At 26.1% G+C, this 12,497-nt stretch overlaps 2 protein-coding genes across 2 annotated transcripts; both read left to right on the top strand.

Moving 5' to 3' along the window:
- The first annotated feature begins 1,219 nt into the window (after positions 1-1,219).
- Positions 1,220-2,352, top strand: LOC124922465 (protein ABA DEFICIENT 4, chloroplastic-like). The gene is made up of 6 exons (XM_047463195.1): positions 1,220-1,266; positions 1,346-1,529; positions 1,615-1,712; positions 1,792-1,920; positions 2,020-2,108; positions 2,192-2,352. The coding sequence occupies exons 1-6, from the start codon at positions 1,225-1,227 to the stop codon at positions 2,328-2,330; spliced, it is 681 nt and encodes a 226-aa protein (XP_047319151.1). The 5' UTR covers positions 1,220-1,224; the 3' UTR covers positions 2,331-2,352.
- A 4,759-nt stretch (positions 2,353-7,111) lies between these two features.
- LOC124937784 (protein ABA DEFICIENT 4, chloroplastic-like) lies at positions 7,112-9,017 on the top strand. The gene is made up of 5 exons (XM_047478111.1): positions 7,112-7,268; positions 7,346-7,443; positions 7,523-7,651; positions 7,749-7,837; positions 8,845-9,017. Exons 1-5 carry the CDS (start codon positions 7,112-7,114, stop codon positions 8,987-8,989), a joined length of 618 nt encoding a protein of 205 aa, XP_047334067.1. The 3' UTR covers positions 8,990-9,017.
- Positions 9,018-12,497: the final 3,480 nt, after the last annotated feature.

Below are 12,497 nucleotides of genomic sequence, written 5' to 3' on the forward strand. Positions count from 1 at the left end.
TACTTGGTTCCAGTTCTAGAATCTTCACATTGAAAGTCTAAAATTTAATATTTTTCAAATTTTAATTATTTTGGTAAACTATTTGGTCTATTAATGTGTTACGATATACAATACTCTTGTTTGGTGTGTATTATGATTATTTGATCATATTCTTGAACTCTTGTTTTATAGAACTATTAATGATTTTTATTTTTATTTTTTTAGTGAGACAACCCGCGGGCTGACCCGTCTAACCCGCAACCCACCTTGGGTTGGGTTGAGAATTTTCAGTCCGTTGAGATGGTGGACCAGCCCGTCGTCGACCCATCAAACGATGGATTTTGGTGGGTAGGCCCGCCTCGCCGCAGATATGGATATGCCCGTCTGACCGCTATACTGCACGCATCTTCCATTCAAAAATAATTATTTAAATAATCAAATAAATGAGTTAAAACAAAAAAAAAATGTCTAAAATCCTAAAAGCTATTGATTTGGGTTTAAAATAAGTTATGATTATATAAAAATATTATTTTATTTTTATTTCATAAAATTTAATTTTAAATATAAAATACATATGAACTAAATTTTAACAAATTAAAAACCTAAATGATTTACTTTCTCATGAATCAATCTTTATCTCTTCAAAAATAAAAAATAAATAATCTAATATCTTGTTTGGAATTGGGTTATTTAAATGACCAATTTGAAATTATTTAAATAATTTTATTTATTATAAGGTTATAAAAAATTATGTTATTAATGATTTTTTTTTGAAATTATTAATATAATATTTTAATTAATAAATGAATGAATGAAAAAAGAGAAATTGAAAGAATTATTTAAATAATCAAATATATGAGTTAAATCAAAGAAAAACAAAGTTGGTAGAAACCCTAAAATATATTGATTTTGATATAAAATAACTTTATTGACTTATTTAGATACATATTCTAATTAAATAATAAAGTAAATATATTTTAACAATTGAATTCGGCCTTGTTTGATTAATCTAAATAATTATTATTTCATCACCAATTACTTCAATTAATTAAAATATTTTTTTATAACATTTTAATTTTTATAAATTTGAATTAACTAAAAAAAATCAAACAACACCTAATTGGCCCCACCACTCATATTGTACTTACTCTTGTTATGTTGCGTGTCTAAACTCTAAATTCATTTTTTTTATTTTTATCTTCATCTTCTTGGTTTGATCGTCATTGTCTCTCGCCGGAAAAAGCTATGGCTCCCCTTTCATTATGTCATTCCCAATTCTTACTCAAGGTTGATCAATTCTTCATCCGTTTCTGATCTTCATTTCTTCAATTTTAATCATTCATGAACTAATCCCTCTTTTTTTTAGATCAATCGCAGGGGATCGGACATGAACTCTGTTTCATCGCTCCGACCAGTTCATTCCAAATCTTCTCTCCGTCTAAACAGTAACTGGAGTTTCATAACTGGATCAAGATTTCTCATCAGGCCGCCGCCGTCTTCATCATTCAATCTTCAAAGAAAGATCCATGGATTCTCTCCTGCTGCTGCATGTAATTTTTCTTTTTTTCTTTTGTTTTTTTCATATATAAAATAGATTATTTGAGTTTAATGTAATGGATTCTGGGTTTGATGAAGGGTTGAGTCCAGAACTAGCTAGCAATGCTTTCACATGGTCTACTGTAGCTGTCCTTCCTTACTATTCACTCATGGTTATTGCTCCAAAATCTGAACTGGTAATTTACTCAAATTGTCATCACCCCATGACCTATTTTTGTTTTTTACTGATTGGGTTTTACTGCAATTTATTTACAGACAAAAAGATCAATGGAGAGTAGTGTACCATATGTTGTTCTTGGATTGGTGTATGGATATCTTCTTTACCTATCTTGGACACCTGATACCTTAAGGACCATGTTTGCAAGTGAATATCTTTTACCCGAGGTGGGTTAGAGTAAAAATTCAATCTTTTTTATTTTCCAAATGTAAAACAGGGTAATTTTGATTCTGAAAAACAGAATATTTTCTTGGTTTTGATTTCAGCTGCCTGGTATGGCTAAGTTGTTCTCTAATGAGATGACTTTAGCTTCTGCTTGGGTTCATTTGTTGGCTATAGATCTCTTTGCTGCAAGGTAACTATTTTTGTTTTTTTTTTTAATATTTTTTTACTTTTTTACCTGGGTTTAATTTTGTTTTTATATTAATTAAACTATAGGCAAGTGTTCATGGATGGATTGGAAGAGGAGATTGAAACTCGGCATTCTGTGACTCTATGTTTGATGTCTTGTCCAGTTGGAATCTTATCTCATGTTATTACTAAAGCTATGATCAAAAGTAAAAGAAAATCCCATTAGAAGAAAGTTTTTTCTTTTTTTTGAATTTGGAATTTGGAGAAGTTTAGAACATCATTATGGATACCATAGTCTCGATTGAAATTGATATATTTAGAACAATTCCTTGTTTTAATTTGAATCATCTTCATTATTCTACATATTTGTTAATATCTTCTTTTTTTAAAAAATATTATTTTTTGTCAAAAATAAAATAAAAATCATTTTTCTTAGATTTTTTTTTTTTTTGCTTTTCTGTGATTTAAAAATTCATTTTTATTTATTTACTTTTTACTTAACATCTTTTATATTAAATAAAAATAAAATTATTTTTACTTTTTATTTTAACAATTTTTAAAAGTGATTGTGATAATTATCCTAACAAAATAATAATTTTCAATTAATTTAAAAATAATATTTTTTCAATTAATTTAAAAATAATATTATATAATTAATGAGAATATTGACATTTTTATTATATTTTTAAGAAAAGATAACTAAATCATTTAAATTAATGATTTTAAAAAATGAAAATATTTATTTAAATAACTCATTTTTCAACCATTTAAAGAAATTAGGTATGTTTAAAAATAACCTCCACTAACTCATATAATCAAATTTGGTTTGCTCCACCAACTCACATGTATGTATAGTTGTTTCATGTTTGTACTAGTTTTAGGTGCTCACTTAAATTTTATTTTATTTTTATAAAATTATATTCAAGGTATTATTTCATGAAATCAATTGAAAACACATTTTATTTTTAAAATTCAGGTACAAAAAATATATGAACTGATACAATATATTTGAAAAAAATATTTAATTATAGGCAGATTTAAAAAAACATTTAACATAAAGAGATAATTATATATTTTTTTAAAATATTGAATAAAAAAAAAGTTTAACAAAAATAAATGAATAAAAAGTAAAAAGCTGAATAAAAAAATAAAAATATTTGAATTAATTTTATTTATAATTAACTTTTAAAGTTAGTTAGGAATGTATTTTAATTTATTTAATAGTGTAAAAAATAATTAAGACCTGATATTTAACACTTACCCAAAACTAAAAGTAATTAGTGAATTTAAATTTAATGTTTTTGAAATAATAAAAACTTAGCAGTCATTTTGCCTCACTAAATTTCTTATCAAATTATTAATTTATATAATATTCTTTTTTTCAAAAATAAAAATAAACATTTAAAAATAACAAATGTCAAGATATTATTTAATTTAAATAATCAATTAAAACATAAAAATGACATTCTTCTTCATTCTTATATTTGTACTTATAATGAATTAAAATATTAAATAACTTTGTTTGATTCAAATAATCATTTAAAATGAAAAATAAAATAAAACTTCTCCCATTCATTTTTTTACAATATTTAAAAATCAAATAGTAATACCTTGTTAATGAATATTTGAATTAAATTCAAATAATTCATTAAGTCATCATCAATCATTTTCTAATTCAAAATATAAACTAAAAAAACCAGAAAGATCCAAATTATATCTAAATACATCTTCAGTCACGTAATCGTTAATAATGTTTTTTTTTGAAAGATTCAAACTCCTAACTATATTTTCAAATATTATTAATTAAATAATATTATTTTTAAATAGCTCTCTATATATACAATGCTTAAGACCATCTCCAACACACAAACTCATTCTCAAACCCAAAATGCAGTAAACGTCACATCAAACAGTAATTCATCTCCAACCCAAAAACTCATTTCCAAACCCAAAAGAATATTCTTAGAATATTCCTTTCTTACACAAACTTTTTAACCTTATTAATATTATCTATATATTTATCAACTTTACATATTTAACCCCAATCTTTTTTTATTAATTCAATAAAATTAATTATATATCACTACTTTATAATAAATCAATAATATATTTAAATAAACGAACACATTATATAATAACAAACATTATTAATAAAAAAAAAACACTTATACACATAAATATAAAATAAATTAGATAAAATTTAAGTATAATAAATTTAATGATTTAATTATACATTTAGAAAAAAATATAATTTTGTATCTTAAGAGTAAAAAAACATAAATTAAATAATTAATTTACATGTAAAAAAAATTAGAAGTAAAAAAAGAAAAAGAAAAAAGTGTGAGGGCCATTTTTTAAAAATGGACAAAAATTGGTGATAATGAACAGTCCAAACGCAAATATGCGTCTGAACTGATGAGAGAAAGGTTAATACGCATTATAGGTTTTTTTTGCCGGTGGGTTGGAGGAGAAAAGGGCATGCATAATGGGTTATAATGGGTTATGCGTGCCGGTTGGAATTGGTCTAAGCCTGCATGGTTTGTTAATTCTTTTATTTTTATATTCATAATTTTTTTTAGTAAATTAATACCATCAAATATTCTTATGTAATTTTTTTTTTTTACTTAAATTACTTATTTATGAGTTATTTTTAATAACCCTTTTCTATTTAAATTATTAAGAGGTTAGTTTTTATAGAAAGTTAAACTAGTATAAATATATAATAATAAAATAATTAAGTAATTAAGATATTGAAAAAAGGTTTGATCATAAAGATATTAATTATTTGAATTAAATTAAATTAAGAAATCACTCTCCAACAAACCTTCTAGAGTCCCATCAATTACTATTTCGGTATTTCCATTGATGGTATCTTGCGTGTCTAAATTGTATTTCTATCAAAGGAAACCACATATTTTGCCAAACTTGAATTTCAACATATATATTTGTAACTTATTTTTTTTAACTAATAGATGTTTTTATGTTGTTTAAAAAAAAAAAGAACCATGTATATTAAAAATAAAAAAAAATTATTTAAGCACAAAATGACAAAACATAACATAAAAAAAAAGAAAAAAAAAAGGAAAAAGCAGTACTCAATAAATTATCGAGCTCGTAAATTTTCGAGAAGAACGATTAACTTCCCAACAGACTTTACTCACTTTCCTAAACAAATTTTAGAAAGCGTTATAATAATAGTATTATGAATGACACGCATCAGACGACTACGATCATAATTGAAAGTTCGTTAATTTCTCTCAAAACAAAATAATCCACCAAAAAATAATTAGGATGATAACCTAAATATGTAGGATGTAGGTCTACCATATTAATCGCATCAATCCAAACTTCCCAACAACTACCAAAATATTCGGGCATCACCCAATGAATCCCAATAATACTCCACAAAAGACTCCAAATACTAGTCACCCTCGACAATACAAAAGTAAGTGAGTTGTCGATTCAAACATCTTCGTGACACATACGACTAGTCATAATACAACATTTTTCATGCACATATTATCAATTAGAATTTCACCATGATTAACACTTCATCCAACGAACGAGATCTTGGATGAAATCTTTGGCTCCCAAAATTTTCCCCAACAAAAATTATATGAAATCATCTTAGAAAACAACTTTTAGCAATGTCTCACATGAAAAATATCCATATATTGTCAATGCATAATATTTTGTTTAAACGGTGACGTTTGCTTGCGTCTTACCAAAAATAAAACTTTATTATGGGATGAAGTCTCAATAATGTTTAATCTTATTATATATCTAATTCTGCAAGCGAAATCACTAGACTGAGGATCAAACATGTCATTAACTATGACATTTTTACATATAACAATGGAAGCAAGCTCAGGATACGTCGTAGCTAGAATTTGACACTATATCAAATGTCGTCCCAAAATCTAATCGAAGAATCATCCCCCATAATGAATCTAGACTGCTCACAAAAAATTTCCATAAAAATAATTTTTTTTTCAAATATTACATTTCACTGGATAGTTAGACATTTTGGTGAACAAACACTCGCTACCTTGAGAACAGTGAAAGCTCAATCCCAAACCAATCATACTAATTATCGATGTTCAAAGATTATTCAGCTTCATTTCAAATCTAATACACTATTTTGATAGAAGGACTTTATTAAAAAAAAATTAAGATCTCAAATATTTGGACATCCTTAATTTTTAAAATATTTAATCTTAATACAGCTAACTAAACAACAAAATAATTAATGAATTAAGCTAATATATGTTTATGTCCAGTAAAAATATTTATTTATATATATATATAAACTACTAAAAAGCCATGTTACTAAAATATTTGTATTATTTCTACTACAAAATTAAGCCACTATCGTAGTTTAAATTGATTGGGTTGAATTAATTTTCTAAATTAAAAGAAAAATTATATAACGTTTATATGATTTTCTAACAGTCCATATGTCTATGTGAGATTATTTTTGAACATACATACATTTATACGTGATTAATAACATAACTTAATGTGTATTTGTTATTACATTTTTTCATGAGATATTTATCCAAAGAAATTTGGTTTCTCTAATTTTTATTCTTTAATCTCAAAATGTTTTCCAAATAAAATTGATATTTGAAAATAAAAAGTGAGAGATTTCAAAAATTAAAAGTGGGTTTGTGTGGTACAAAATAAAAGAGAATAAAAAAGAATTCCGCAGTATGTTAATATTATTTTTAATACATACATTAATTTTCTGATTAAACCTAAATTCAGGTACAAATATTTTTTTTAAGTTGCCAAATTTGATTGCAATTTGGCTTTTATATATAATGGATATGAATTGAGCATCTTTCTATTATCAATTGTTTTAACAGCTTATCAGTTATGGCCTATCTTTCTTTAAATCTCTCCCAATTCTCATTCAAGGTAAATGTTATATATTCTTTTCATGAGATATATATTTTCATTCATTATCTCGATTTTTATTCTTTATAGATCAATCACACAACATTAATGGATATGAAACATGTTTCTACACGCATTAACGTTGAATCTTCTCTCCTTCAAAACCTAAACTGGAGTTTCAAGACTGGATCAAGAATTCTCGTCAAACCGCCGCCATCTTCAACATTCAATCTTCACAAAAATAGCCCTAGATTTTCTGCTTCATGTAAAAAAAAATAAAAAATCTCACACAAATCCTTTATTTATTTTATTTATGGATTTTTATCATTTTGTTTGATGGAGGGTTGAGTCCTGAACTTGCTAGCAATGCTTTCACATGGTCAACTTTAGCTGTGTTACCTTACTATTCCCTCATGGTTATTGCTCCAAAATCTGAACTGGTAACTAATTAATTACTCAAATTCTTACCACCCCACAATTTTTTTTTACTAATTAGTTTTTACTGCAATTTATTTACAGACGAAAAGGTCAATGGAAAGTAATGTACCATATGTTATTCTTGGATTGGTGTATGCACATCTTCTTTACCTCTCTTGGACACCTGATACCTTGAGGCTCATATTTGCAAGTAAATATTTTTTGCCTGAAGTGGGTTAATTAATTAATTAAAGTAATAACAAATTACCCACATGTAAATAATTAATTAAAACTTGTGAGTAATTTTGAGGTTTTAATCATTTTGCAGCTCCCTGGTATAACTAAGTTGTTCTCTAGTGAGCTTTCATTAGCTTCTGCTTGGGTTCATTGGTTGGTTGTAGATCTCTTTGCTGCAAGGTATTAATTGTTCATGATATTTTTATTTTTAACATTTTTTTATAATATTAATAGTCTTTTAAATTAAATATTAATAGTGATAAGATTCATAGGATGGAATATGGTCATATGTTTAAATCTTCATATATAGGGTGGAATATGGTCATATGTTTAAATCTTACAAAAATCTTCTTTTTTTTATTTATTTATTTTAGGTGGCCAATAATGAATATGTTTTAATACCTTAGTGTCACCCTCTTAATATGACAACAACAAAAAAATGCTAGTGACAATGAAAATATTTTAAAAATTATAATTTCATTATTTCTTGATTTTTCTTGAATGTAACATTAATTATGGATAGGGACGGATTTAAAAAAGAAAATACGGGACAACGAGTTAAGCACATAACTCGCAAACACACTTAATCATTTAACTAGACGTGGAACTTGTCGCCTGACGGGTTCGAATTCAGGACCCCAGAGAGGCCTGGAATATCCATCTCTTGTTGTCGCTAGACTGAAAAAGAAGATACAAATGTGGCCACAAGAGGGTTAAACACATAGCTTGCAAACACATTTAATCAGACGCAAATCGAAATTATCGTCTGACGAGCTCGAACTCAGGACCACTCAAGGAGACTGAGGATATTCACCTCTTGTTGTTGTTAGACTAAAAGAGGGAATTAGAGACGGATTTAAGTTACTACTGGTGTGGACTTAAGTTCAACTCGAAAATAATAATAATAATAATAATAGTTATGGTAGAAAAGCGATACTATCTTCTAATTTTTAAAAAAAATTCAAATTAGTTCACTGTTTTCTTATCTAATTCTAAAAAAAATAGAGGCAAAACTCATCTTCATAAATTATTTTCCTTTTAATTTTACAAGTTCACCACAAAAAAAAATTTAAGACCATCTCAACTCTAATTTTTAGATTTTTTTTTATTACGAAAACATACCAACAAAACAGAGAAACTTATATGTAAAATCTAATGGGTTATTATTGTATGGTGATAAACTATAGGCAGGTGTTCATGGATGGATTAGAAGAGCAGATCGAAACTCGACATTCTGTGACTCTATGTTTGTTGTCTTGTCCCATTGGAATCCTATCTCATGTCATTACTAAAAAACTTATCAAAAGTACCCGAAAATCCCCATTAGAATAGCATTATGCGGAGACAACATGTCTCAATTTAAGTTGATATATTCAGAATAATTTCATTTTTTTAATACTCAAATCAGAAGGAATTTTCTGATTGATCATATGTAATTTTCTTTGGAGACTACATCAAGAAATAAATATGTTTGAACTCAAAAACATAGGTACTTTGCTTCATCTCAAAATTTTATTTTATTTTATTCATTTGATGCATGCTTTAACTTAGGGTTGCAGTAAGATAATCAACCTAGAGATTATGTAATCTTAAAATTAATCACATAATAAATTGTTATATAACATGCAGCAGAGATTTGTTGTGATCATACCCAAAATTAAATTAATATTTTTTAATATTTATTTGTTATAGGTAGAGATGTCACTCTTAAGATCATGTTTGATCATCAGTCTAGTGATTTTCTTAGCCGAATTATATATAAAAGAAAATTAAATATTATGGAGACTTCGTCCCATAATAGAGTTTTACTTTTTAGTAAGACGCAAACAAATGTCACCGTCTGAACAAGACGTTATGCGTTGACAAAATATTGACAATTTTCATGTGGGCATGGCTATAAGTTGTTCGCTAAAATGATTCCATATAATTTTTATTAGAAAAAACTTTGGGAATCAAAGATTCAATCCAATATATCGTTCTTTGGATGTACTGTTATTTATGGTGAAATTCTAACCGACAGGGACCGACCTAGAAATTTTAGTTGGGGTGGATTTGAAATTTATTTTAAATAGGTTTAATATTTTTTGGTAGGGTTGAATAAAATAAAGAGAACATTATGAATGAAACAAGTAGATGAAGGTGTATTTAGCATTTTTTTTTTTTAGATTTATATATGAAAATAGTGAATAAAAAAAATAAAAAATAAATAGTAAGTTTCACTTTTCTTTGGCAAAAAATTATATTTTGTTAGGTTTTAAAATTTTAACAAGGTTTTTATACAATTAAATATAATAAAAATCTTTAAAATTCAAATTGTGACTGGTAAAATAAGTGATTATCGCTGTCAAGGTTTGAGATTTTAAATATTTATTATTAAATATTAATTGATAAAATAACAAATGATTAGTATTTTTTTTTTATTAATTTGTATTGAAGAATTTATTTTTATTAATTTGTATTTTTTTTATATATGTTTTTATGAAATGTCAATTGTCAAGTGGGTTCATACATTAATAATAAAGTACACTAATAAAAAGTAAAAGAAAATATTTGGGATGAAAAAGATTTAAAATATATATCACTGAAAAAGTTAATAAGATAATTTATATAAATTGTGAATGTAACCACTAGATAAATAATAATAATAATAATAATAATATATTTTTTAAAGTTTGGAATATATTAAAAATGTTAATTATTTAAAATTATTTATTTATTATAAAATATTATTTGAACCTAAAAAAAACAAATAAATTTAAAAAATAAAAAATACTTATATATTATAAAAACACTAAAATATCTATAAAATCTTACAAATTAATTAAAATCCAAATAAAAAAATATATCTAACATCTCTTTTCTATCTCAACCAAAATTCAAAACCTACCAAATTTCATCGTCAATAGCCCGTAAGGGTGGGCTTAATGTCACGGCCCATTGGTATGCGGTGCACATGTCAAGCCTATAAGGTGCATTTTCTAGAATATTTTGGGGTCTTGTGGTCATTTCTAGAACTCTCTAGAATCCTTTAAGAGTTCCTGAGTTTTGGTTAGTCATGGAACTCTCTAGATTTCTCTAGGAGTTCCCTTTTTGTAAGTGAGGTCATGGAACTCTATAGAATTCTCTGGGAGTTCCTCTTTTTGTAAGTAGGGTCATAGAACTTTCTAGAATTCACTAGGAGTTCCTTTTTGTATGTAAGGTAGGAGAAGTCTCTAGAATTCTCTAGGAGTTCTCATGTATAGGTGTTGGTAGAATTCTCTAGAAGTCTCTAGGAATTCTTAGGTTTAGATTAGTAATAGAAGAGTCTAGAAATCTCTAAGACAAGGAAGATCTAGAATGATCTTCCCACTTGTATATAAACAAGTCTTGGCCATAAACCAAAAAACTCAACTCAACTCAACTCAACTCAACTAAACTCAACGAATGTTCAAAACACTCAACACTTGTAATATCTCACTCTTGTAAGCAATAAACAAGATATTCTCTAAGCTCTTTCTCTCTCAATTTGTTCCATCCTTTCTGCCCGTGACATTAAGCCCACCTAGACCCTAAATTTCATTTGTCCCTGCTAACCGATAATATGTGCATGAAATAATGATGTATTATGACTAGTCATATATGTAACGAAAATGTTGAATCAGTAACTCATTTACTTATTATCGAGAGATGACTAGTATTTGAAGTTTTTGTGCAATATTACTTTGATTCATTGGGTGATGCCGAGTCTTTGAGTAGTTACTGAAAAATTTGGATTGATGTGACTGATATGACAGTCCTACATATTGAGTTATCATCCTAATTAGTTTTTGGTGGACTATATGGTTTGAGAGAAATCATCGAAATTTCAATAATCGTAGTCGCGGGTAAAAAAACATTCAACGTCTTGTCTTGATCAAATACTAGTTGCTTCATTGGTAGGTCATATTCTCTTTTTAGACATTGTCCTTCTTATTTTCCAACCAAATCCAATTCTCTCTCTCAATACCTTCAAATGCAATACTTGCGGATTTTTCCCTCAACTAACGATCCATTTTGTAATTGGTAAGCGGTCCAGCCAACTTACATCTTTTTTTCTTTCTTTCTATTAGTAAACGTCTTTATTATTGGCGCTTTATTTTATCTCCACTTATGAAAGGTCAAGCCAACACAATAGGCATTTCGATACAAAGAGTTTTGCTTGGAGAAATAGAAGGAACATGCATTACACGCGCAAAATTCATAACAGTAGAGTCGGTCAAAAAGTTAATCGTTCTTTTCGTAGATTTACGAGTTTAATAACTTATTGAGTACCATCATTTTTATTTTATTTTTTTATTTTTATGTCGTGATTTTTCGTTGTGCTTAAACATTTTTTTTCATTTTAAATATAGATGAATCTTTTTCAAAATAAAAAAATATTTCTTTGTTATAATAAAAATTTAAAAATACTTAAATAAATATTTTTGAATGTTTTAGATAATACATTATTTAATTAAAATTTAAAATATTTAATAAAATTTAAAAAAAGAGCAAAATTTACTTTCTTATTTTATTAATAATAAAAAATTTTGAGTTAGAAAATACGTTCTACATATTATTTTACTTTACTTTTTAGTTGAGTTGAACAAGAACAACTCATTCTATACATTGTTCTAGTATATGTCATTATTTTAAAATATACTTTTGATTTATGAGTTTAAAAAATTATCAATAATTTTAAATAAATTTCCAATTTTAAATGTTTTATAACTTTAACTTAATATATTATATATATTTTTGTAGTGAGAATGAAAAAGGAGTCAAACTTTTTATTCTGAAGTAACTTATTAAATTATATAAATAAATATGAATAGATAAGATA

This window comes from Impatiens glandulifera, chromosome 1 (genome assembly GCF_907164915.1).
Source record: "Impatiens glandulifera chromosome 1, dImpGla2.1, whole genome shotgun sequence".
NCBI classification, from domain to species: Eukaryota; Viridiplantae; Streptophyta; class Magnoliopsida; order Ericales; family Balsaminaceae; genus Impatiens; species Impatiens glandulifera.